The sequence below is a fragment of the Neophocaena asiaeorientalis genome, unplaced genomic scaffold, assembly GCF_003031525.2.
Source record: "Neophocaena asiaeorientalis asiaeorientalis breed wild unplaced genomic scaffold, Neophocaena_asiaeorientalis_V1.1 scaffold473, whole genome shotgun sequence".
Lineage (NCBI taxonomy): Eukaryota > Metazoa > Chordata > Mammalia > Artiodactyla > Phocoenidae > Neophocaena > Neophocaena asiaeorientalis.
In genome coordinates this window covers 436,272-462,023 of record NW_020174935.1, presented here as the reverse complement: position 1 = coordinate 462,023, position 25,752 = coordinate 436,272, and the positions used below count along the sequence as shown (strand labels likewise).

At 52.7% G+C, this 25,752-nt stretch overlaps 1 protein-coding gene across 4 annotated transcripts; it reads right to left on the bottom strand.

Moving 5' to 3' along the window:
- Positions 1-1,561: 1,561 nt before the first annotated feature.
- CSF2RB (colony stimulating factor 2 receptor subunit beta) lies at positions 1,562-23,967 on the bottom strand. 4 transcript variants are annotated; one of them, XM_024761505.1, is made up of 14 exons: positions 23,817-23,967; positions 17,030-17,279; positions 15,935-16,058; positions 13,993-14,183; positions 10,632-10,783; positions 10,381-10,549; positions 9,693-9,828; positions 9,375-9,532; positions 8,060-8,199; positions 6,967-7,129; positions 5,800-5,890; positions 5,522-5,579; positions 4,628-4,731; positions 1,562-3,965 (listed from the first exon to the last, which is right to left on the bottom strand). In XM_024761505.1, exons 2-14 carry the CDS (start codon positions 17,103-17,105, stop codon positions 2,837-2,839), a joined length of 2,691 nt encoding a protein of 896 aa, XP_024617273.1. In that variant the 5' UTR covers positions 17,106-17,279; positions 23,817-23,967; the 3' UTR covers positions 1,562-2,836. The 4 variants fall into 4 exon arrangements, with proteins under 4 accessions (XP_024617273.1, XP_024617272.1, XP_024617274.1 ...); XM_024761504.1 differs by having other exon boundaries at positions 23,793-23,924; XM_024761506.1 differs by lacking the exon at positions 23,817-23,967 and adding an exon at positions 19,144-19,166.
- Between the last annotated feature and the right edge of the window lie 1,785 nt (positions 23,968-25,752).

The window sequence follows — 25,752 nt, the reverse complement described above, 5'->3', positions numbered from 1 at the left end:
ATAAATTTTTTTCTCTGCCCTGCGGCCCCCTCTCTCCCCCGCACTGTGCACTGGATACCTGCCTTGTACGTCAGCAGCAATACCTGCTCAACTACAAAGCACGACATTCTCCCAGCATCCACAAGGCAACAAAAGACAACGTTCCCTCTTGATCCCGTAAGGACGCTTAACTCTAGATTGTGTAAACTGTCAATAATACGTCATTCTGTAACAGGGAAGAGCCAATTCTGACTCCACGTTGGATCTGTTTCTTTTACTTTAACCCTTGCTTTTTGTTGCTTTTGTTATTACAACCATTGTCTATAGCTGTAAGCATACATAATGGCCTGCCACAGGGAACCCTGCCTCTCTGCCTGACTGTTAAAGTGCCTTTGTTCAGTTCACAGAGAGACACTCTTTTTTTAGATTTTTTTCCTATTTATTTATTTATTTTTGGCTGTGTTGGGTCTTCGTTGCTGCAGGCCGGCTTTCTCTAGTTGCAGCGAGAGGGGATTACTCTTCATTGTGACGCACGGGCTTCTCATTGTGGTTGCTTCTCTCGCTGCAGAGCCCGTGCTCTAGGTGCGCGGGCTTCAGTAGTTGTGGCACACGGGCTCAGTAGTTGTGGCTCGCGGGCTCTAGAGCACAGGCTCAGTAGTTGTGGTGCACGGGCTTAGTTGCTCCGCGGCATGTGGGATCTTCCCGGACCAGGGCTCGAACCCGTATCCTCTGCATTGGCAGGTGGATTCTTAACCACTGCACCACCAGGGAAGTCCCCCACCTCATTCATTTTGAACACAGGATTCCACCTTAGAATGGACTCAAATGTTGTGATTAATTTCACTATTGGTGAGGATTTAAATTGTTTATCATTTTCTTTGACCACAGACAATGCTGTAATGAACAGGGATTTGTGGACAAAAGGAACAAGAACATTTGCTCTGCCACCTATTAAAACATATTATAAAGCTAGAACAGTTAGAATGGTGGGGTGCCATGGAGAGGACAACTTAATAAAAAGGAAAGCCTAGAAAATGACAATACACGTGGATTTCCTATATCATAAATGTGACCTTTCAGATACACGGACGAAGAGTGGGCAAGTCAGTCAATGATGCCGGAACACCCAGGCGACTCGTTTAGGGGAAACATAAAACTGGCTTTCCGTTTCACGTGCGTATATTCCAAAATCACTACAACTTCACATGAAAAGCTTGAAACACAAAAAGAACCAGAAAAAAATATAACTTTGGACAAATGCAATTTTGAAGCGGGGAAGGGCTTTGTCAATTTGACACCCCAAGGGGAGGCATGAAGAATTTCACCCGTAGATCTATCTGATCGCTCAGACAAGTCTACACTGAATACATCCAAACGCGCCACATACAAAATTAAGAGACAAACCACAAACGAGGAGAACCAATTTGCACCCTCTATGAAAGGCAGGAGCTAAATAGTTTTTAAAGCTTAATCAGAAAAAAGGGGACATCCAACACAATGAAGACCTTAACGGGCTTAGATCAGTAAAAAAAATACAAACGCCCAAGGACTATGAAAATATGTGCAAACATGATAGCTCTCAAATAATGCAAATTAGAACAATTTAATGCTATTTGTTTTTGCATATCAGAAAGGCAAAGATTTAAAAGAACCATGATCCCCAGCGTAAGCCAAGCCGTAGACGAAAAGCCCCTTGTACATGGCTGGTGGACGTGGCATTTGTAAGGTCTTTCTGGAGGAAGGGCAACCGGGAGATTTGGACTATAAGCCCAAGTGTACATGCCCTTGGGTCATTTTCCTTTTTCCCTTGTTGAGCAGTTCTTTCCAACTTTTCTGCAGTCGATGTGGGTTCTGGACTCCCCTCCCCTCCTGAATTTCTCCAGGTCCCACCAGCCTGGGTGTAGGAAGGACATCACTTCAACCAGGAGCTGGCACTGTCCACTGCTCAGGTCAGTGGCCTCTACAGGGTGCAGGGCCTGGGGTCCCTGAGGCTCCCCAGTCACCTCCGTGAGACTAGCAGGGCTTCCTATGAGTTCAGAACAATGCTTCCCACACCATGCCCATTTCTTGGAGTGACAGTGGAGGCTGGTGCTTTGCTACCATGTCTGGGGCTGCAGCGCCCGACAGAAGCATGCTGAGTCCAGGGCTGCTCTTCCAAGCCTGAAACCCCCAAGCCCTCACCCCACGCCTTCTGCCTCCTGCCTCAGGGCTGGAATCTCTTCCCCTCCCTGCACTGGGCCACACCACAGGGTATGGCATGTGGGATCTTTGTTCCCTGAGCAGAGATCCACGGGAAGTCCCTGGGCTGGAATCTTGTCGTGTGTGTTCATGCCCGCCAGGGACAGACAGAAGTCCTCCATGAAACCAGACATGTCAGCATCTGAATAGGCTGTGACTGAGACATGGCATCTCAGAATAGGCTTAGCCCAGACCTCAAACTCACTCTAATGATAAATCAGTGGAAAGAGAAGACAATAGGAAAAGCAGGGAAACTGGGAAAAAAAGGAAAATGGGGGCAAATGAAATGGGTATGTGTATAAAGCTCTAATAATTCAGAACCTAAAGGAAGTGAATTTGAAAGAACAGTGTGTGTGTGTGTGTGTGTGTGTGCGCGCGCGCGTGTTCCTGTGTGGCAGAGAGGGAGGGAGAGAAAGAGGAGCTTGACCTTGCTGAAGGTCAAGGGAGGAGGTAGATGGTTGACTTGTTTTTCTGATCTCCACGTTACAACATGGAAACTTCTCCTTGGCTTTGCGGAAAGGACCATGGAAGGGACCAGGGGCTGGCAGGAGGGAAAGGCAGGGCGGGAGGAAAGGCAGACCCTGTCCTTCTATTCCCCTCCCTCAACGTCTACAGGGTCTCAGCGCACCTCCCCAGGCCTGCTGACATCCCAAGGGGGCAGTGACAAGTAATCCTGCTGCTTCAGGGCTTTGAAGAGCTGAATGGCCGGCACCTGGGGAATGGCCTGAGATGGGGGCTTCTTGGCCTGGAACACCTGGTTGAGGTCCTTGATCTCAGGACAGGGTCCTGGGGAGGTGGGCTTACTCTGGGGTGAGAGAGGGCCAGACCCTGGGCCAGGGAGGAAACAGTAGTCACCCACCTGCTGCAGCACAAGGAGCCCCTCAGGGGTTGGGGAGACTGAGAACACATCTGCCCGGAGCGGCCCTGGGCCCAGGACAGGACTGCTGGCTGCAGGAGGGGCAGGGCTGGCTAGAGGGGACTGGGGAAACTGGCCTGCGGTTGGAGGGAGATCCACATAGCCCTCGAACTCTGGCTTCAGTGGGGCTAGGGATCCAGGGGGACCATCAGCCAGTCCAGGACAGAGGCTGGGGTTCCGGTCTGAAGGGAGGCTCAGAGGGGGAGCCTGGGAAGGAGATGGGGCCCCTGTGGGTGGGGTGAATGTCAGCTCTGCGGTGGTGACGTAACCAGTGGCCACAGTGCCTTCCTCAGGACCCCGAGAGCCAGTGGGCAGACCTGGGGGGGCCCTGTCCTTCGGGCCTTGACCACCCACCATCACCCCAGGCTCAGGAGGGGCAGGGCCTGCCCCTGGCTCCAGGGAAGGGCTCCCCTCGGAGCCTGGGCTGGGCCTCAGGTCCGCATCCCTGGCTTTGCCCGGCCCCATCACCTGGGCCAGTGGGACCAGCTGCACCTGCCCCCCTGTGGGCAGACACAGGTACTCCAGGGACCCTGGGGGCTGCGGCTTGCTGCTCATGCCTGTCCGTAGGGGCCCCAGCTGGCCCACGATGTCCGGCAGGGAGCGGCTGTCAAGTGGCCCCAGGTAGGGGCCATTGAAATCAAAGCCGGAAGCCTGGCTCTCAGGCCTGCTTGCCGGGGTGGCCAGCTCTGGCGGGGGCCTGGGCGGCAGCTCCGTGCGGAGGTCCGAGGTGACCAGAGTCATGTCAGGCTCAGATGACGAATCACAGGCATCTTTAGGGTCCTCTGTGGTGAGAGGTGACACCTCACTGTGCCCGATGTCTACAGGGGACGCCCTGTGGGGAGAACAAGGGCAGGGACGCTGGCACCACCCTTGACAGACGCCTCAGCTCGCGCACGGGGAGCCAGGGGGTGGGTTGGAGGCCGGTCTCCACCCAGAGCTCACAGGAAACGCAGAGCAGGGCGAGGTGAGGGAGCCGGCCGGGAACAGGAGACCGGTCGCCCCTCCAGCCTCCCTGTGGTTCCCCTCCAGCGCCGGCACTCTCCTTCAAGGTCATGCTCTGCCAGCTGTGGCCCTTCCCACCTCCCTCTCCTTGCCAGCACGCAGCGTCAGCGCCCAGCCTGGGCTCGGCCATGCCCTCGGCCTTCACCTGCCCCACCTGAGGCTTAGTGGTGAGCCGGCCTCTCAGGCGCTGAGGCCATGAGGTTTCGCAGATCCTCTGCCACCCAGTGGGACCAAGGCAGCGTGGCGTCTCCCTGGGCAGCAGGGCCGGGGGAGGTCGTCTGCTCCAGTCTCCGGCTTCTGGCCACGACCCTCCCTAAGCTGGGAATCGGGAAGCTCTTCCCGCCATGCAGCCGGGACACCTCTTGCTTTAGTGCAGTCAGCCTCCAAGGCCCTGTTCCCATTGAGCCCCAGTCCGAGGCCACCTCCCCTGAGCCCCGACGTGCAGGAGGGAGCCACCGTCCCACCTCCTAGGGATCCCGCACTGACACTCACCCCTCCGGCTGAGCGAAGCTGCCGCCCCAGAGCCCCCTGTGTGCGTGGCTCCCGCTGCCGACGACGCACGTGCCCTGTGGGAGCCGGAGCCCGGCGTGCCCGTTCTGGGGGGAGAGAGGGCATTTGTGCCTGTGGAGAGGGGGCACCCCAGGAGGTGTGGCTTCTCAGCATGGGCAGCAGCGACCACACCCTCCTGACCCCAGGAACACAAGGCCAGAGAGGGGCTGGGACTTGGCCCGGGGCCCTGGGCAGCAAGGACGGGCAGCCTGTGCCCACGGGGACGCCCATCTGGGCTGTCCCTGTCTCCATGCTCACCCCTAGTCTCCTCCTCACTGGCCGTGAGACCCTCCCAAGGCCGTCCTGGCCCTACCTGCCTGACCAAAGGGCTCCCGCCCCCCACGTGCCGGCGCCCTCCCCGGTGTCCTCTCAGCCTCCCGTGCTGCACCCCAGACTCACCGCCCACGCCCCTCAGGTCTCCTTTCCAAGGAGTCTTGTCTCCACCCTCCACTCGCCTTCTGCCAGCAGTGGCCTCTCCCACCTGCCACCACCCTCCATCCTTCAGAGCTCAGCGCTGCTGCCCTGTCCTGGGGAAGCCACGCTGCTTCCCACCACCCCTCCTGCCTCCTATGTGACTAAGGCTCTCCTTGCGCCCCCCAGGTCCTGGCATCCCCACGCCAGCCCTCTCTGCTGTTCCACGTGAGTCCCCCCGGGCGGGGTACCCTGTGCATCGGACGGGCCCAGAGGATCGCAGTGCTGGGCTTGCAGGGGCCGGCCCGGCTCTTAGAGCTTCCCAGCCCCTGACCTGGCCACGTACCACCCCTGCTCAAGGCCCACTGGAAGGGGAGGAGGACACGGGTGTGGGGATGTGGGCGCAGGAGTACAGCCAGCCCCTACCTGGAACAGGTGGCTCTTGCTCGGGTTGGGGATTTTCTCCTCCCACTTCCGGTTCAGCCTGGAAAGACAGCAGGGAGGTGACCGCTGCCCAAGACCTCAGGGCAGCTGCCTTGTGCTCAGGTACCGAGGTGAAAGTAAAGCCCAGGGAACGGGCAGCTTTGACCAAGGCCCCACAGGGTGTGAGTTGCAGAGCAGAGACTAGAGGAAGTCAGCTGTGGGGTCCCTGGCATTGTCTGGGGCCCTGGGTAGCGCCCGCCTCCACCTTGGAGTCACCTTACCTGTACCCGTAGATGCCACAGAAGCGCAGGGACACGAGCAGGATCAAGGTGCTGATGACCAGGGTGAGCGCCAGGACCCACATGGGCAGCACTTCCAGGCAGCCAGGAGGAAACAGGAGCATTAGGTTTTGGGGAGGGAAAGGGCTGGGGGCTCAGGAGATGAGGTGAATTTGCTGCCTTGGCATGCAGAGGGGAAGAAGAGGCCAGAAGCAGACTAAGAAGAAGAGGACATTTGTCTGAGCCACCCACAGTGCTGGGTTGCTGGCAGGACACAGAGGGTTAGATCCTGTCCAGTAGCTGGTGTTGCTGTAGGTGGGCAGTGACTGCAGCCAGAGGCAATCATAGGGCACTTCCTGAAGGAGGCAGCATAGAAGGTGGTCATCAAGAACTGGGAGGCCTGGAGAGGCCGAGACGGGGAAAGGGGTGATGGTGGAGGAACCAGAAGGTGCAAAGGCCCATCAGGGGCCCTCACAACTCTCCACTTGGCCTCAAGCCCCTCAGAGGCTGGGCACCTCCAGGACTCCCCTGGTCTCCTTCCCTTAGGTCCAGGGGCCCAGCCCTTCTTTCTGCTTGGTTGGGGTCCTCTTCCTCGTGCTCTTTCCCTGCTATGGCTGGCTGGGGGACCTTGCTGCCAACACTTATTTTTTTTTATTTTTATTTTTTTGCTGCCGACACTTTTTCCTCTCTCTGCCGCCACCTCCCGGACCTTGTTCTGTACTTGTCTCCTGGTGGCCGCTATGGCGACAGTGACAGATAAATGAAATTAGCAAGTGCAGATTGAGGGAAGGTTGAGAAATCAGACCAAAGCTTTCCAATCCCAGGCCCCAGTCTGTAGCTCTTCATGGTAACAGAAAACTCGGGCTGGGTGGTCCCTGGGTAGTAGCTGCTACAAAAGCTAATGGAAGCATGGGAAGCATGGGCCATATTAACAGAGGGCTAAGGTCCAGGCTTAGGGAGACCTGTTGGTGAGACGTGCTCTCCTCTGCCCTCTCGAGACCTCACCTGCAGGCCGTGTTGCACACCAGGTGTCACTTTCTCATCCCTAATGACACCTGGCAGGGAAGGATGCTAGCCTGGGGTGGGATTACATCTCATGCCCATATCATCCCCGTCCTCTGCCCAGTGGGGCTGTGCCTGGAGGGGTGAGTGGGGGCCGGGAGGACATACCCCACTCAGTGTCCCAGGAGCTCTCCTCACTCCACTCGCTCCAGATCCCGTTGTAGCCTCGGGGGTCAGGTTTGACTCTCACTCTGGCCTGGTACCTGGTGGCAGGCTCCAGAGGTGGCAGGCACATGCTGTGGGCGTTCTGGAAGTCCTCTGTCTTGGTCTCCTGTGGGTGCAGGTGTGTGAGCAGATGTGCTGAGGTCTGGTGCACGTGGGCACAGCTACGAAGCCCTCCCGCCTCAGTACCCCAGATTTTCTGCTACCCATCAGCCCCCAGCTTGCAGTCACATCAGATCTGAGGCAGCATCACTCCCACCACGGAGGACCATGCTCCAGTGCCCGCAGGCAATACACCCCGTGACATATGACAACACCGAGGCCCAGAAACCGTGAGGAGTCAGTCACCATGTCCCCACTCAGCCTCCCAGCTCCTCCTGGGACAGCCTGGACCCTAATTACGGCCTTCCCAGGAGTGCAGTGCAGGATGACTGGACTCTGGACCCTCAGACAGATGTTCAGGAGCCCAGGGACCACTTCCAGCTCCACCACGGACACACCCCCTTCTGGCCTCAGTTTCCCCATTTCCAGCCTGAAGGTCTGGGGCTGGCTCCGAGGTTTCTGAACTGGCCTCTGTGGAGCCCCAGGCTCTGCCCACAGGCCCTGATGGATACCTGGGGGTGGGGCCCAGATACTGAGTCCCAGGCTGGAGCCCTGCGCACCTCGCAGGGAGCAGCTCCCCTCTTAGCAGCTGCACCTTTGCATTCTGGATGAGATTCTCGCGAAGAAATGCCCCCTTTATGACTTTTGCAAACCCTTCCTCCGCCTGTCTCTCGTCCTGAGGTCTACAGCTCCTTTGCGATTCAGGGTCACGCGTTCATTTTGGTCAAGTTCACATCAGCTCTGTGAGTCTCAGTTCCTTCACCAAGGGAAGGGACAGTGACCTGCTGACTGCACAGGGTCATGACCACCAAGTCCCAGTGTCTCCCTCTGACTGGGCACCTGCTGGGAGCCAGGAACCTGGCAGGTGGCACTCTCCCTGGTCTTTCTCGTTTCCCCCTTCCCCCATCCAGGCCACTCCTCAGACACAGGCCCTCACCTCCCATGAGGCTGCTTCTTTCTTGTACTGGACCTGGAAGATGCAAGCTATGTGTTCATAGTTCATTTTTTCTTCTTTCCAGTGCAGGATGTAGCCGTCTCTGCCCTTGGTCAAGTTGAGGGTTGGAGAAGCCATCTGGACTGGAGGGAGGGAAACTTTTAGAGAACATCATTTCTAACATTCCTCCAGTGGACTATCCCTTGTGTTCCATGCTGGTCACAGGTGCTCTCTCCACTGACCCAGGACCCCAGGTTTCACCATCTCGGGGTCTTTGAAGCCCCACTTCACCATCTCATCTATTTTGACCTGAGCCGCCCTTCTCTTGGGAGATGCTGAGATACACTTGTTTCGTAGTGAAGTGACCAAAAGTATGGGTTACCCCTAGTATTTAAGTAGAAATAAAGTTACTATTAATTTTTTCTAATCTACAGTATTGGCAGTGTTCTAAGCATTTCTATGAATGCTCAATCTACATGAATTATTTCTCTCAATTCTAACAGCAGCCCTATGTAGTAAATACACAATTTGTCCACTTCTCAGACAGAGAACTGAGCCCCAGAATGATCAGGTAACTTGCTAAGGACAAGCAGCTAACAAGTGGTAAAGACAAAGATTGCAACCTGGAGGGTCCCAATGAGTAAGTAGTGGATTCAAACCCAGGTGACTAGGACAAACTGGCTGCTGTCTCTGACACACACTAAAGACTGGGCAGAAGAACTTGACCATTGTGAAGCCATGCAGGAGAGTCCTTTGCATGAGGTCCTTGCTATGTACCAGGAATCAGGAAAATTAACCTGTGAGGAATTACAGTCCATTTGCATACGCGCTAGTCCCCAGTCCATTTGCATACGCTCTATGAAGAAGTAAATCATAGGTCAATTATCTTGAAGACTGAAAATACCAGTCAGGGGAGGACTTTGGAAACCTGAAAGAGAAAAATCAAACAGGGAAAGAAAGGGAAAATTTGGTGGGACGACCAAGAGGCCACGGGCAACAGTAGGAACTTCAGAGCAGCTGCAAAGCTGGAAGGGAAAATAGAGTTAAAAGAATGAGGTCAAGCTTTTAATATCGATATGCTTGAGAAGATCAATTGCATCTTCCTTCATGTTATTGACCACTGTCATTGTTGCATTATTGCTACTTGAGAACTTCCAGGACCCACGGGAATCATGTCTGTTCAATTTGCTCCCTGGACTTTTCACTGAAAGTGACAAACATGAAGACTGGGCCCTGGGGAACCCTGAGTTTATACGGGTTACAGAGGAAACAGTGCCGTCACAAAACTCTCCGTGCAGAAGGCTGGGGGCAAACTCACTGTTATCTGAGCTCTTTATAAGTTTCTCTTCCGCTTTCGGTCGAACAGAGACAATGTACTGGCTGTGGTTCCTGGGGTCAGGCACGGGAATCTGGCAGCATTGCCGGACGTAAGGGCTGCTGGTCTCCTCTGTCTGCACTGGGGAACATTCTTCCTCCCTGAGGATCACGGCAAAGGTGAGGCAGGGGGAGGCAGGGCCACATGAGGGATGAGACCTCCGGATGAACTGTGGCTTCTGCTGGGCCCCCAGGGGCAGGAGGAGGCCAGGAGAGGGCTAGGCCTAGAGGAGCAGAGGGGACAGAGGCAGGGGACGCTCACCTTGCACTGGGGCCGGACTTGTAAAAGAGGGTGAAGAAGACCGAGCTGGTCACCTCAGACCTCACTTCCCAGGAGCAGCGGAGCAGGGCAGCCCCGTCGAAGAAGCACTGGAGGTTCTGGGGCTGGGACTCATTCCCTGGGAGGGAGACAGTCCTTCATTCATTCCTTATTCATTCATTCCCTAGCCCTCAGTGGGCCCACCATGAGGCTTATCACAGAGAGATTATGGGCATTGGGGCCAAAAAGACCAGGGGTTGAACTCAGCCCGAAGGGCCAGCTGTGTAAACACAGGTCAGAGAGGGAATTCTGTGAGCCTTCACACCCCCCTGTGCAAAGCTGGGAGGGCATGTCAGCCTCAGGGTTTGGGAGTTTAACGCAATCACGTTGGTATGTCTGTGGATGGTGCAGCTCTCACGAAAACACAGATGTTCATATGCCATTGTGATTAAACTGCAATTGTTCCTCCACAGAAAGTGGGCAACAAACTGGGTCCCAGAAGCGAGTAAGATGCAGCCGCTGCCTCTGCAGAGACGCAGTAGGGACGGGATGGGCCAGGGAAGTCACTGTGAACACATGGCTCAGAGCCTCCGTGGATCCCATGGTGCGGACCCCTGGACGCCTTCTGTCCAGGAGCTGTAATGAGCTGCCCTCCCCACAGGGGGGCAGTGTCCCATTCCGACTCTGTTACCTGGCGGGGAGGCCCAGCGAACCTCTGTGCTCCACTGGCTGGGCCGTCCCGAGAGCCCCGAGCCCGGGGCCAGCCTGGTGCGCACTCGGGCCACATAGGTGCTGCTGGGCATGAGGTGCTCTGGCCCCAGGATGGCCCGGGAGGCGCTGGAGTAGATGGTGGGGGCGTCCTGGGGGAGAGAGGGGTTGCTGGAGCAGGGACGGCTGGGCCAGGTCCCCGTGGGCGCAGGGCACAGCTGGTGGGGTCCCTACCTCCCAGGAGTCCTGAAGCCTCCTGTAGACCACCTCAAACTCCAGGCTGGACAGCCAGTGGCTCTGGGAACCCCCATGGACCACATTCCAGGACAGCAGGACATTGTCCCCAGCAGCACTGATGTTGAGGTCCCTGGGTGCGGGGGGCTGCACTGGAGGGAGAGGAAGGAAAGCGTACCTAAGGGGCTGGACGACTGTGTGGGAGGTTCAGGGCCTGCATGGCCCATGTGTGGACAGACCTGGGTTCCGGGCCAAGCACTACCGCCACGGAGTGAGCGACCTTGGAGAGACCCCTCACCTCTGTGGGCCTCAGACCTTCATCTGCTGAATTGTGAGGATCCGATGTGCATGCGAATGAAGATGTGCAGATTGCTGGGCGCCCAGAACATAAGCTCCATGCAAAGGGCTGCCAGTTACACCCCAAGTGGAGCCTCCTCCTGTCCCCACTGCCCACGAGGAGGTGTGTGTGGCCTCCTTCCCAGCAGAGGACGCTGTGACTCATGTTACTCCCTCTCCTGTCCACACTTTCCTATTTCAGTGTCCAGTGTCATCCTGCACTTCTCAGTGCCCAGCAGACATGTCTCCTCCTCTAGAACATTCTTGGACCCCTCCCCCAGGCAGAATCCCTTGCTCCTTTTCCTGCCCCACCATAGCCCTTTGTATGATCCTTATAGCCCTGGAGGATATAGATGCTTCCACATCTGCCCCCTCAAGTAGTCCAGGAGCTTGTGGATGTCAGGGGTGGGGTCCTGACCCCCTTGCCTCTCCCCAGGGCCTGAGATGAGTGGTTCATTGCATATGGGGACAAAGTGAATGAATCAATGAAGGAATAAATGAATGAGTACATGTAGGTCCACCTTCAGAGATTTTCATGAAATCATTCCATCACCAACAGCAGGCAGACACCTGCTGGGACCTACAGGATTGGGTGAGCAGAGTCATCCGTGAATGGCATGGCTGCAGACTTCCTGAAGCTTCTATATCTGAATGCTGAGAGATGACTTTCCAACACAGAAAATTCCGTAAGGGACGAACGAGATGTCAATATTCTATGCTGGACAGGGGCCAGGGCATGATAGAGCGTGTCAGAGCTGGAGCCTCAGAAAATTTTCAGCCCAGAATGGCAGATCCAGAGCCCCGCTGCCCCAGCCCGGGCCCCAGCAGGCATCACTAATCAATCATGCACTCCTAGCCCCCGAGCCTGTCATGCAGCCTGGAGCCCTAGGAAGCTGCTCCCAACTGCACAGACTGGGAAACCAATGGAAAACCTATTCATCCAACCTGAGAGATGTAGTCCATGAGCTCATTTCACAGGTGGAGGTGACAGAGGAAGTGAAATATTCAGATCCCCACATGTGTAACCTCAGAGCAGACCAGATGCACATCTCTCCGTTCCCCAGCACCTCAAGGCCTCCCTGATTCATTGCCTAAATGGTTTGGGCTAAAACTGAACTTCCCGCTCAACGTATGCTCCAGAAGGCAAATGCCACACTGCCCTCGCCATTTCTAAGTGGTCCCCATCTCAGCCATGACACCTGTCATCACTCCTAAGCTTCACAGGGCCAGGGACACTGACGGCTTGTTCACTGCTTTCCTGTATGTGCAAGTGTTCTATTGAAGAGCAGATTAATGAATGAATTGCTTGTATATCCTAACTTCGATTTGTATCCCTCCAATTTCCCATCCCTTGGCCGTACGGCAGTTGAATCCCTATCATTCTCTCTGGGATGAGTACCTTAGGTCACAGTCTGTTCTCCGTCCTCCCACCACCTCCTGTCGCCTGCCATCTACACTGTACATCACCCACCTCTGACATCATCACACCCACATCTGATCATGACATGCCCTTTCAGTGGCTCTCCATCGTCTAGATGTTGACCCCTAAACAACTCCTTTGCAGAGCACAGAAGCCTCTCCAGGTCAGCCCCCCGCCTTCCCTGCCCCCCTCCTTACCACTGCCCAGTCCTCCTGAAGTTGATGCTTCTGAGACACAATTACTTGCGGTTTTCCCAACCTGCCTCGTCCTCCCGAGTCGCCCAGCCTTCGCACACACTCCTTGCTCTGCCAAGGATGCTCTTCCCACTCTCCTCCCTCCCACCCTTCAGATCTCCCTACAAAGCTCCCTCCTTGGGGAAGCCTGTCCTGACCTCCCAGGGGCCCCTTGTCCACTGCCCCTCGGCACGTGGCACGCACCCGCCTTCAGTAAGTGATCACACCCGACAACATCTGGTGTGTCCCGCCCTGTACGCTCTGAGCTCCACTGGGACGGGACCCCTTCTCATCCATCAGACACATGTTTTGAGACATTGTTTGGAGTGAATTCATCACAGCCTAACTCATCGCCTCCTCCAGGCAACAGCTCTGTGCTGCTGTGATGAACAGAGGCGGGAAGCAAAGCCTGGAGCCCCTTCCCTGTCCGACACTTGCAAGGAGCAGCAGGTGACCCAGGGTTTGGGATCCAGGACAATAAATTCAGACACTAGCAGCTGAGTACCTAACCTTGGGCAAGTTCCTGCTCTCTCAGCCTGTTTCATCACAGCGGCCATGGCTCACGGGCCCAGCCGCTCCGCGGCACGTGGGATCTTCCCGGACCGGGGCACGAACCCGTGTCCCCTGCATCGGCAGGCGGACTCCCAACCACTGCGCCACCAGGGAAGCCCAATACTAACTTTAAAAAATGACCCCATGTTTATTTCAGGATCATTCTAATCACAAATATGATTGAATTCATGTAATGAAAGTGCTGGTTGTATTTCTGTCTGAGGTACAGTTAAATGAAGCCTGACTATTTATATAAAGTAATCATCGACTCCCACCCAAGACCATTGACTTTCTTAGGCTCTGTGGACACGCAGTGCACACACTGGGGGCCGCGCAGCGAGGGCATGGCCTTCATCTCCAACATGCAGAGAGCACTCGGCAAGTCCGGCCCATCACTATCATCATGGCTCATGGTGGCACTTTGGAAAAGTTATGTAATTGCTCTGGGTCTCAAATGCCTCATCTATTAAATGGGTCATCACAGACGTTCCATGAGACCAAATTGATGAAAGAATAAAGTTTGTATCTGACTAGGAAGGACTGTTCTTCTAGACGGGAAGCCTCAGGTCTGGAAGGCAATAACTTGGCAGGTGCTGGAGCATCTGGGAGGGGGTGGGTACCTTTGGCTGGGGCTCCTCACCTTGAACCCGACCCAATGCCTCCATCTAAGGAGACTGTATCCTCTTCCCCCAAGAACCAAACCCAACTCAAGCCGCTGTCTACACCCCTTGAAGGATCTCCCTCCCTGGCCCATCTCTTGCAGCCTGGACACCCCTGTCCACACAGGGGACCACCCTTGGCCAGGGCCCCCAGGCCTCACCATGCTGACTCAGAGTAACGGTGAGCTGGGCACCCAGAGGCTGGTCTGGTCGGAATGAGAAGTAGTCATGGTCAGCAATGACAAAAACTTCGTAGGGAATGACACATATTCTGGGCACACAGCCGGGACAATGGCCATCGAACCAGGGCATGCCATCACTGAGATCGCAGGACACTGGCTGTGGAAGGCCCCTGTCAGGAGAGGATGCAGGTTAGCCCAGAGAGAAGAAGAATCACTCATTCACAAACATTATTGAGTGGTTCCCATGTGTAAGGCTTTGTTTAGGATCAGGGGGCCTGGCAGGGAACAAAACACACAAATCCCTGTCAACAGAGCTGACATCCTAATAGAGGGAGACACACATGAAACAACTGAAGAAACTAGGCCGTGTGTCAAATGGAGAACACTGTGCATAGTAGACAAGTCAAGAAGGAAAGAGGTATGAAGAGGCCAGAAGGGCTGGGATGGGGATATAATTCGAAATAAGGGAGGCAGGAAAGGTCTCTTAGAAAAGGTGACATCTGAGGAGATGAGAGAGGACTCCATGCGGATTCTGAAAGGGGATTTCGGGGAAAGGGAACAGCAGGTGCAAAGGCCCTGGGGTAGGCACAGGTTTGGAGTGCTGTATAACTAGGCAGTTAACCAGTGTGCACAGAGTAGAGATGTAAGGGTGGGAGGTCTAGAAGCCTAGTTGTGGGAGGTGATGGGAGGCCAGTGCTCAAAAGGAATTTAAGGAAATATGATTATTTTGATTTCACTGGAACTGGGGAAAATTCAGAGTTATGAGCAAAGGAGTGACATTTTGGCATGCCTTGAAAGGATTCCTCTGGCTCCTGGGCTGTGGATACATTGGGTCGCAGGGGGTGGCAATATTGGAAGGGGAGGGACGAGTTAGGAGGCAGTGATAAGAAGTGTTTGGAACCATGGCGTTAGCCAGATTCACATTCTATTTGAAGATAAAGTTGACAGCATTTGCTGATGGATTGAATGCTGTGGTGGAGAAGGAAAGGAGGGAAAGGCGACTGAAAAAGAAAACAGTGGGGACTGTGGTGGCAGCGATGTCCTTGAGCAGCAAGACCAGGTGGGACCCCAGCTGCAGCCTCAGGCAGCCCTGGGACAGGACAGATCCTGCAGGGCGGGGCCAGGAAGGCGGCAGACGTGTGAGGTGGGGGGCTAGGGGTCGGGGTGGGAGGATCTGTTGTCCCCGAGCAGAAGGAAGTAGGTCACAGCTAAGGGTGGGAGGTGGGGTGGGGGCTGAGGACAGTGGACAAGGAAGACTGAGGCTCCCGGGAGGGCAGGAGAGAGAGCGGTAGGGCAGTGACGCTGTGGGGTGAGAGCGGCTCCTTCCCAGGGGCGGCCTCCAGGGCACACCCCAGACCCTGTGGTGCCAGCTGTTTCATTATTTCTATTATGGTGAGTCAGACTCTCACCAAATCCCAGAATGGTGGGAGCACCTTCCCGAATGGGGTAGGCCCGGGAGGTGCTGTGAGGAGAGAGGAGAAACCGCCACTCTGGAGGTGGCAGGGCCCAGGGGGCACGTGGAGCCCTGCCATGCAGGCTGGACGCAGGACACTGGTCCCGCTCAGGCCACTTCCCCACCGTGTGGCCTCGGTTTCCTCGTCTGTGAATTGGGCATCATATCCCTGCCCGCCTCACAGGGAGGGTGAACCGAGATCGATTCCTGCCTGGTGATCTTGTTCAATTGTGACAAAACAAGAGAAGGTTATCACCATCACCATCATAACAACGGTATTAACACAGGAGGCTCTTCCCCCAAACCTGATGTCAGACACCAGCCCGCGGGCGTGGCAGGCCGCCTGATGGGGCAGCAGCTCCTGGGCAGGGGCCTCCCTGCCCCGACCCCCGTCCAGCCCCGACCCCGGCACAGTCCCCACAGCAGAGGCCCTTCCTGCCCTCCGGCCCCAGGCCCGGCCTCACTCGCCTGTTCAGCCTGCGGTGGAGGGTCACGTTGACCAGCCGCTGGGAGTCCTGGGTGTCCGCCCACCTGCAGACGATGTGGCTGGTGTAGTCGTTATAGCAGCGCAGGGTCTGCAGGGGGAAGGTCCCTGACAGGGGGAGGCAGAAAGCGGGTCACACCTCTCCCCTCCAGACGTCCCTTGTCACCGCCCCTCCCTGCCCCTCCTGGTATGTGGCACTGGGGAGGAGTCTCCCAGAGTCCCGGAGAGGCTCCTGGAGGCCAGACAGGTCCCCAGGAGCCCTGGGCGGGGCTGGGGGCTCTGCAGCTGTGAGGGTGCCAGCCGCGGACCCTCCTGTCTGCACAGAAACACATAGGCTAGTTGATTCACAGTATATGTCCTGAGTCCCCACCTTGCCCTGCTCCTGGAACAGGGTCCCTCCCACCCCAGGGTGGAGACATGCATCAGGCACATGCCCTGCCCCTGGGCCCCTGGGTGCTGCAGCCTGGGAGCAGAGGCACAAACCCACCCCTAAGGGGCAGTGTGGCAGGGCCTTACTCTGGGACGTCCCCACCCTGCTCTCGTGGTCAGCTGCTGGGAAAGGGAGCGTGGTCTCCAGGGTTATCAGGGGAGCCAAGCTCTCAGTGAACCCTTGGGGAGGGGGGTTCATGGGCCTGAAGAGCCCGGGGAGCATCTCAGCAGAGCCTCCAGGCAGGAGGAGAGACCCCCAGGCCGAGGGTCCCCAGGAGCAAAGGTGCTGTGGTGGGAACTGGTTGAGGCCGTCTAGGTGCTGATGTCTGGGGGCGAGGGAGGGTCAGAGAAAGGACTGGAATGGCCAGCCAGGAGGTCAGAGGCCTCAGATGCCGCAGTGAGAAATGTGGGCAGAGAAGCCACACAACTGGAGAGGGCCTTCACAGGAGGCCAGAGAAGAATGAGCGGGAACGTGGGAGGAGGGAAGAGGGGACTCCAGGGACGACCAGGAGAGAAAAGAAATAGCAGGGGTTGCGGGGGGCAAGGAAGGAAGGGAGGGAAGGCTGGAGCGTAGGGTCTGGAGCCTCCTCGGGGATGGGGCGCAGCAGTGAGAAGGCGGAGGGAGAGGGGGAGGGAGCGATCGGGCTCACCTTGGGCCCCTGCCACACAGGGCCCCCAGCAGAGCAGCAGCAGGGCCAGGGGGAGCAGCCCCCGGGGCAGCGCCATCTCTGGAGTCAGCTCTGGAAGAGCAGGTGGCTGGCTCAGGTGGGTCCAGGTCTGGGTAGGGTCTGGACTCCTCACTGTTCTAGAATCTTGTGTTCCTCCCCAGCTGGGAGCCAGGCCAGATCCATGTCCTCGCCTCTTGGGGATCCTGTCTCCAGGACCCTGCCTCTTCTAGGCCTGCGGAAGGAAGCATCAGCCCTTGGGACTCGGCCCACGTGGTGGGGCGGACCCAGGAGTGGCCCTGATGCCTGGGCTCCAGCTCCCACTGCTGCCTCAGCCTGGCACCTGGGACAGTCCCTTCTCCTCAGCCTCAGTGCCTGGGACGTGACCGTGAGGGAGATGCACTTAATGGCCCCTGAAGATGTGGGTTCCCACTGGACCGCACATTGGGTACCCAGTGCACCGGTGTTGAGAAAAATCTAAGAGGGAGGCCTGGTATTTGATTTGTCCCCAGGTCCCCCTGGTACTGACCCACATCTGCCTGGGGGAGTCACTGGGTGTTGGGAGTGTGGCCCTCCGCTGGATGTGAGGACATGCACGCTCACACACACGCAGGGGCCGGGGACTCTCCCTGCCCTTTTCCATTTACCTCACTCCTCCCACACCACCCCCTGAAACGCCAGTTCCCTTTTCTCTGCAGAAGCCTGGGGATCTCCTTTTTTCATTTCATGCAGCCCTGGGAAGTACCAGGAGAGTAGAACAGAGAGGACTGTGACTCCTTTTCTGCCCATAAGATCGTCTAAAACTTCACTCAAGCTGTACACACGCACACCAGAAACTGTCTTGCTGGGAAAAGCATGGCCCTGGGCTCAGCCAAACTGACTTTCAACACAGGCTGTTCCCCTGCTGTGCACTGGCTGCCTCACCAATGCTCCCTGAACCTTGCTCTCTGCATCCGTGCGCAACCCAACGTGTCTCACACGGTGGTCATGAGGAGAACCAAACTCAGTGATGTTTACAGGGTGGTTAGTCCAGGAAATGCTCAGGAAGGAAGCGTGGGTTTGTCTGGAGCCGAGGGACAGTATTGCCCACTTCAGGTCCTGCAGGGGCCGATGCCATGGCAGGCTTGGGAGAGTCTGTGTGAGCTGGGGCAGCTTGCTCTGCCTACCTGTAACTTGCCTAAAAACTCAGAGCTTCTCTTTGGGTCTTAGCACAAATGTAAATACTGCACGTGTAAAAGAGGTCAATTCATCTGAAAGTCAGTTATAGGTTTAACACAATTCTAATCAAAAATTAACAAGATTTTTTTGTGTGTGGGAGCTCAGAAGAAAAAATATATATATATATGAGGACAGTTAATGAGATTTTTTAAAATAAGGAGTCTCACAGAAAACAAGCTTATGGTTACCAAAGGGCAAGTGGGGGAGGGATAAATTGGGAGTATGGGATTAACAGATATACACTACCATATATAAAATAGATAAACAACAAGGACTTACTGTATAGCACAGGGAACTATATTCAATATTTTGTAATAAACTATAATGGAAAAGAATCAAAATGTGTTTTCACACACACACACACACGATAAATCAATGGACGTACTGACCAGACAAACTCTATTTCACCAGAGAATGTACTCTGTAATGAAGAAGCAACCACAAATCAGTGTGGAGTGATGGAATAATAAAAAGCGTTGAGACAATTGAATAACAACATAAAACAGATCAGCCTAAATCCCTACCTCCCACCGTTCTCCACATATCAGGTCAATGAAACGTATGTAGTTAAATCATATGAAACCTGCAAACCATAGAAGTGAATCTCTGAACTATTTAAGCTTCAAAGCACTAGAAGAAATCAGAGAGACAAAGGCTGACAGAAGTGCATAAAAGTGAACTCTTCTGTATTTTATACAAATAACTGAACCGTAAAGCAGAGGACAAATTGCAAAATAAATGTGTTAGAAGTATGGAGAACAGGTGACTACCCTTACACTGTAAATAGTTCAAGCAAATTAATGACATCAAAGGACACAAGTCTAAAAGACACATACAAGCAGAGAATACATATTAGTGGCTAACAATTATAAGGTGCTTACCATTAGCCAGGCACTGTACTAAGGGCTTCACAGATGTTAATACATCAACGTGTAGGTTAAAATCTCCACTTTGTAGCTGAGGAAATCGGTATAGGGTCCGTGATCATACAGCTAGTAAGGAACAGGCTGACATTGAAACCCACAGCAGGTTGGCTTTAAAGTTTATGTTCTTAACCACTATGCCAATAGTGGTTGTATTTCCCAATTATTGGTATCATATGTGTCTATTCTGACATATACTGGCCCAGTAGACATTCTACAGACATGCACAGATACAGCAAAGACAACACAAAACTTTAAAACATCTTAATTAACATCCTCAGGGAGATTTGAGAGATCATAGGCATTTAAGAACGGACTGCTATGCGAAGAACAGACAGAGTTCTTGGAATCTGAAGGTATGAGATCCATACGAAACAAATGAACAAACAAAGAAACAAGCACCACAGCTCAATAATGGGCTAAATCACAGAATTAACACTAGAAACCGTCATGTTACAAAAGTAGTTATTGAAGACAGCAAATAAGCAAGGAGATGGAAAGCCTTAGAGAAAAGTTGAGACCTAGAAAAGAAATCCAGGAGTTCCAACATGTAGAAGCAGAAGACAGAGAGAATTGAGGGCAGGTATGGCAGACAGTGGCAGCTACCTAGCTGTCCCTTTCCTCCTTGGTAACAGAAGCTCAGGTTTTAGCTAGGTTTATTGCTGCACAGAATAAAAGATTATATTTCCTATACTCTCCTATTGCTAAGTGTGGTCATCTGACAAAATGTTGTCCAAGAAGATGTGAGTGGAATCGTTGGGTGTGCCTTCCGAGAAAGGCTGCTTAAAGGAAGCTGGCTCAGGTAAGAGGAATCCATTTTTGTCCTCCTGCTTTTTTCCTTTCCTCCAGTCTGCAATTTGGAAGTGATGGCTGGAGCTCCAGCAACCATTTTGGATTACAAGGTTATCTTGAGAGTGGAGGTCATATGCAACAGAAAAAGAGGAACCTCAGTCCCTCTTCTCACTGTGAAACAACCATACCAGTCTGAGACTGCCTACTTCTGAACATCTTCTATGTGAGGGAAAAAATTAACTTCTATATTATTATGCCACTGTTATTTGGGGATTTCCACGTGCAACCAAAGAGATACACTTGGAAACAGAAGAAAAATTCACAGGGCTTTAAAGGAGACGATAATCCACTAAGTGAAAAGCAAGATTCATTTTTTTTAATAGCACCAAACTCAGTCACATGCTAATGAGCTTTCTGTCATCAAAGAGTAAAAGGGTAATCCTAGAAGCTTCCAGAAGGAAAGAGACAAACAAACAAGTTATTTTCAATGAAAAAAGATCAGGTTGGCAAGATTCTGTCACAAGTGACCTGGAACTCTAAATAGATAGTAATGTCTTGAAAATACTGAGAGGAAAATATGTTTTAACCTAGAATCTTAAAAAGTCAAGCTTATTTTGAAGTTCAAGGGCAAAAACCCACAACATTTTGGAAATGTAAGGACAATGAAAGCTTTTCAGATGTTTTCTAAGAAAATTAGTCCAGTGTGGATTTCAGAAAATATAAAAGGTCCAGGAAAGAAAGAGAGCATGTGATACTGGAACCAGTGTTGAAAGAAGAAACCAATAAGACTTATAGTTAAGTAAAGAAGAATAGTTACTGTATAAAGTGAAAATAAATAAATATGGTAACAATATTGAAGTAAAACTAAGATGATTTTAACATGGCAGTTGGCTGTGAGGTTAGGGGTGAAAAGAAGAGGAGAACTGAAAACTTGCCAAGGATCTTGTCTGGTTCTGGAGGAGCGTATGTATTCTAAGTAAGCCCAAATGCTGACGGAAAATATAAGTTAAATATGTGTGTTTAAAATGTAATGTTCATGATTAAAAGAAATAGATCAACAGATTAAAAGGAAAAAAAAGATAAGTTTACTTTGACAGTTGCTCCTAAATTTTTGGTAATACAAAAGCCATTCCTGACTAAACAAAGAAATAAACCTTGGCAAATGAGGAATTGAAGGGAACATCGGCATTCCTGGGTGTGTGCTAGAAACCTGTGGCAATATCAGAGTCAAAGGGAAATGTTAGTGCCCTCCCAGTTAAAGGGACGAAAAGGAGAAGGCTGCCTGCTGTTGTCATGACCACTATTTGGGGGTCAAGGGGTCAATCCTTCCCAAAATAATCCTTCCCTTAGTTTAGATTAAGACTAAATTAAGAGTAAATTAAGACTCCAAAAGGATTTTCAATTGGCTTAACAAACTGATTCTAGATTACACCAAATCAAACGTGAGGGACTTGCTCTATTAGCTAGAAAAATAATGAGTGTAATAGTAGACAGATGGTTATTTAAGGAAAATAACCAAGTAGGAAGTTGGGAAGTCATAATGGAATTTCAAATCCCAGAGGAAAGCATGGGTTGCATACTCATAATTAATGATATTGAGACAATCAGCTGATCTTTTTTTAAAAGTTAGATTACTACTTTACATGTTACCCACATCTCCAAATTCTAGATGGATTAAAGATTTAAAAGTCAAAACTAAAATGATAAAAGCATTAAAAATATTTCTTTAATCTTAGCGGTTGAATAAGACGCCGAATCCAGAAAGCATGAAATAAAAAATAATGACAGATTTGACTTAAGAGCAATGAGCACATTTGCATACAATGCAAGATATCTTAAACATGTCAGATAAAAAAGACAAATGATAATCTGGAAGGATATATTTTCAACGTATATAAACAAATGGTTCATATACATAATAAATGGAGCACTCCTAAAATTAATACATAAATACAATGAACCCATCAAGAAATGGAAAAAGGACATTTCCATGCACGTCATACATGGAATCCAAATGGCCATTAAGCATATGGAAGATACACAACTTCACCCATCACCAGGAAAAGGACGTATCCAAGCAAGAACCAGATACTTTTCATCCATTACATTGGACACAATTAAAAGATTGTTTCCCTAAAGAGAAATCAGCTTTTTTATGCACGACTGTGAGGTGTATGTTAGTTCAGCTACTTTGAGGATGGTTTGCCAATATCTATTACTAGTTTGAACGTGCAATCTCTGGCCCAGCAATTCTGCTTCTAGGAATCTGAGCTGCAGAAATAGTTTCACAGGTGTGGAAAAATTGGAAATCATGTAAGGGTCTAGCAACATGGGATTGGGTAAATTGTGGGGCGTCTATACTAATAAATGCTATGTATCTCTTGGGGCTAATTTATGAGTTAAATCTCCATGTATTATTCTGGAACGTTGTCCAAAATGTAATATTAAGTGGAAAACTAAGTCATAGGACAATATGTATGTTATTATCTCATTTATGTACCCCCAATTTTTAACAAAGAAGATATCCATATATTTCTTGGTTAGTGTTAAATACGTTCGTTAAAGAACTCATGACGTATCCTGTAGTATTAGTGGATATAGCACAACATAAGTAAAACTAATGAATGAAAAAAAGGGTGACCAAAAATTAATAGGAAAGGTTTTACTCATTTTAAAACCATGAGAAAACAGGGAAGATGATAAGTAGAGAAAATTAGAATCTGTTTATACAAAAGTGTAACAGTGGGGCCTTTGAAGACTTAACATCACACATTTGCAACTTGTCACTGGAGCCTGTCTGGCGAGTGTCCACAGGCTTGTACCCGCCTGGGGACCCACAGAAACACCTGCCCTCCCATCCACAGGGCAGGTGCACACACATCCGGATGCAGACACCCCCAGACGCTCCCCACTCAGCCAACACACTTCAGTACAGGGCATCCACATCTGGGCCCAAACCCAATTAAGCAACAGTGTGTCAGGGAGGAGTGCAACAGTAAAGAAAACATTCTTGGACGGGGGAAGACAAGTCTCTAAGTAAGTAAGGGACTGGGCGTCTTCTTATCTTCCAAAGTGAGCTTCTCAACCCGCACCAAGCTCTGGGCCTGGCCACAGCAAGGCTCCCGGCTTCATCCTCTGTCTCCCAGTATCTCTCCATCTTTGTGGACAACCACATATGCATATGTGTATGCGCGCGCGCGCGCGCGTCTCTCTCTCTCTCTCTCTCTCTCTCTCTCTCTCTCTCTCTCTTTGAACCAGGATGTCAGGAACTAGCAGTGCTCTCCCCATTCCAGACGTGAGACACAAGCCCAGGGCAGGATATTCTCACTGCCACCAACACCTTTGTGACAACTTAGTGACAAAGCAAAGACAACGGTACACAGGGGTCTGACTCCCAGGCCTGAGACACAAGCCCAGGGCAGGATATTCTCACTGCCACCAACACCTTTGTGACAACTTAGTGACAAAGCAAAGACAACGGTACACAGGGGTCTGACTCCCAGGCCTGAGCTCTCCACCGCCCCAGGTATCTTCTCTGCTGCCAGGACAGCAGGATCCTCCAGTGAGGCCTAGGCCCCCCGAAGCCCTTCATACAACACCCAGGCAGGTCGGCCCTCACTGTCTTCTCGTCCACTGGCTGCCTAGGAGTCTGGGTTCAGGACTTCCCAAGAGACCAAGCCCTGACCTCCCAAGTCCTCAGAGCACACCTGTGCACTCAGCACCCCCAGGATCTCCCTGTCCTTTCCATCCCAGGCTCCTACACTCCCCCTGCTCCCCACCCTGCCCTTTAGCCTACCCCCAAAGCCGGGCCGTACCTCTTTGTGCTGGGACAGACGTACCTCTTTGTGCTGGAGTCTCCAGGCGGTAGCCAGCCAGCTTCTCAGTCTTCCTACTTACGCTGACGTCATTAGGAAACAGAGAAGCTGAAAGAGGAAGTGGTGCTGGCCTGGCCTCTTTCCGTACAAGTGACTCTTTAGGAGACTGCCCAGCTTCTTAGAATTGTGGACACCGAGATATCAGTTTTTTTTTCTGAGCCTTACTGACTTTGCAAACGTTCCTTCGGCCAAAATTACTTCTACCTTCTATCCTTGGTCTTTCTGTAAACTTTCACGCATCCTCTCTCAGCTCAATGCAAAGTTCCTCCGTGCGGCCTTCCTTGACACCCCCAGGGGGATACAGGGGGAAGTGGCTGCAATACCCAGAGCAGGTGAGAGCCCAGAGCCACAGGGACCTGGACTCCCACCGTCACCTGCTCAGAGTGTGACCTTTTGCAAATTACCTGCATGTAACTTCACCAGGGTCCCGGAACCACCTCTGTGACTTACAGGCATCTGCAAACATCGAAGGGCCATGGAAATGTCCCAGAGCAAGACCTTAGCTCAGAGCCTGGGGCACGATAACCCTAAGTGTTAGCTGCTATGATTTTGATTCCCCTGGGGTCCCTTTGCCTTGCACCTCCCTCCCCCACTGTCCCACAATCCTCGGGGCTTACAGCTGTCTTTCCCCAACACTGTCTTGTGGGGCTCCCTTTCTCTCCCCAGTACCCAGCTTGTGCCCTGGCACTGATGGGGCCCTTAGCGACTGTGTGTGGAACGGATGAATGAATGAATGAATGAATGAACGAATGACTCCCTGAGCACAGCAGGGCCGGGGTTAAGGCCGAGTGAGTGTGGCATCCCCGTGGGCGCAAAATTTCAGGAGACACCCAAATACTCAGTAATCAAGATAATATTTTAATACAATATTGTAAAACAATTTTTTAAATCCATGATGAACAAAATATAAAATTTTAAACGAAGACAGGCTTGGTGACAGTTCACGCTGAGCCATACTGGAGTCTGGCTGTAGGAGGAAGCAGTATCTTTTCTCCTGAGCAGAGACACAGTGACAGGAGAGAAGAGAAATGAAGGAAGAGGGTACAGGGCAGGGGTGGGGACCAGGGGCAGGGAGTGTCCAGAACCTGTGGCCGCTGGATTTCTGGCCTGATTGTTCTTTGCTTTTCTTCTTCCAGGAAAGGCCTGGCTGGGAAGTGCCTGGAATGCCCCACGGGGCAGAGGAAGCATGGGCTGTGCTCCTCTGTTGTGGTCTGGAGGGTGGGAACCCCACCCAGAAGGGGTCACCCCAGGCCTGGTCACTAGTGGGAGGAGATAGGCCCTTCCAGAAATCGAGGTGGTGTGGGCTCACTGGAGTGAGCTCTGTGACCTGGGATCAACACGTGCTGGGCTCTCCAGGTCTCCAGGGAGCACGAGGGGCTCCATCTTGTCACCTCGGGGAGGGCCTAACACCTCCCCACCCTGTTTCCCCCACCTAGAGAGGGCAACAGACCCACACTGCTGAGAAGTCTGGCTCCTAGTTAAAACGCTGTGCGTGCTTTTCAGCCCTGACCACACGCAAGCACCAAGTTTTCCCTGGCTGCCCTCCACCTCAGACGGGGTACACACAGGGCAGGGCTGGCTCTGGGGGAGCTGAGGTCGAGGACTCAGGTGCCTGCCTCTTTTGCATCTTTGCATTCCTAGGCCTCTTAGGTGGAGGCCTTGGGTGGAGGCCTCCTTATGGGGGGAGGGGAGGACACTTCCCCCTTCTGACTCAGAACCCTGTGCTTTTTCACTCCAAGCCCTAGCCCTGGTCCTCCCCCAAACCCAAGGTCCATAAAAGGGCTGGAGCCTTGTGTTCTGGCTCCCTCAACAATGAGAGCATCCATCTGACCCTATGGGGGAAGGGGAGTCGGCTCTTTCACCAGTTTTACAATCTTGCTTGTACCATCTTATAGCATCT

What these genes read in the sequence shown, in the direction of transcription:
- CSF2RB (XM_024761505.1), bottom strand. Translation starts at nt 17,105, where the DNA reads ATGGCGCTGCCCCGGGGGCTGCTCCCCCTGGCCCTGCTGCTGCTCTGC. An exon ending in CTCCTGGGACACTGAGTGGG is followed by an intron (nt 5,891 to 6,966) that starts GTATGTCCTCCC and finishes GCTGCCTGGAAG; the next exon opens with TGCTGCCCATGTGGGTCCTG. An exon ending in TGTGGCATCTACGGGTACAG is followed by an intron (nt 5,580 to 5,799) that starts GTAAGGTGACTC and finishes CTGTCTTTCCAG; the next exon opens with GCTGAACCGGAAGTGGGAGG.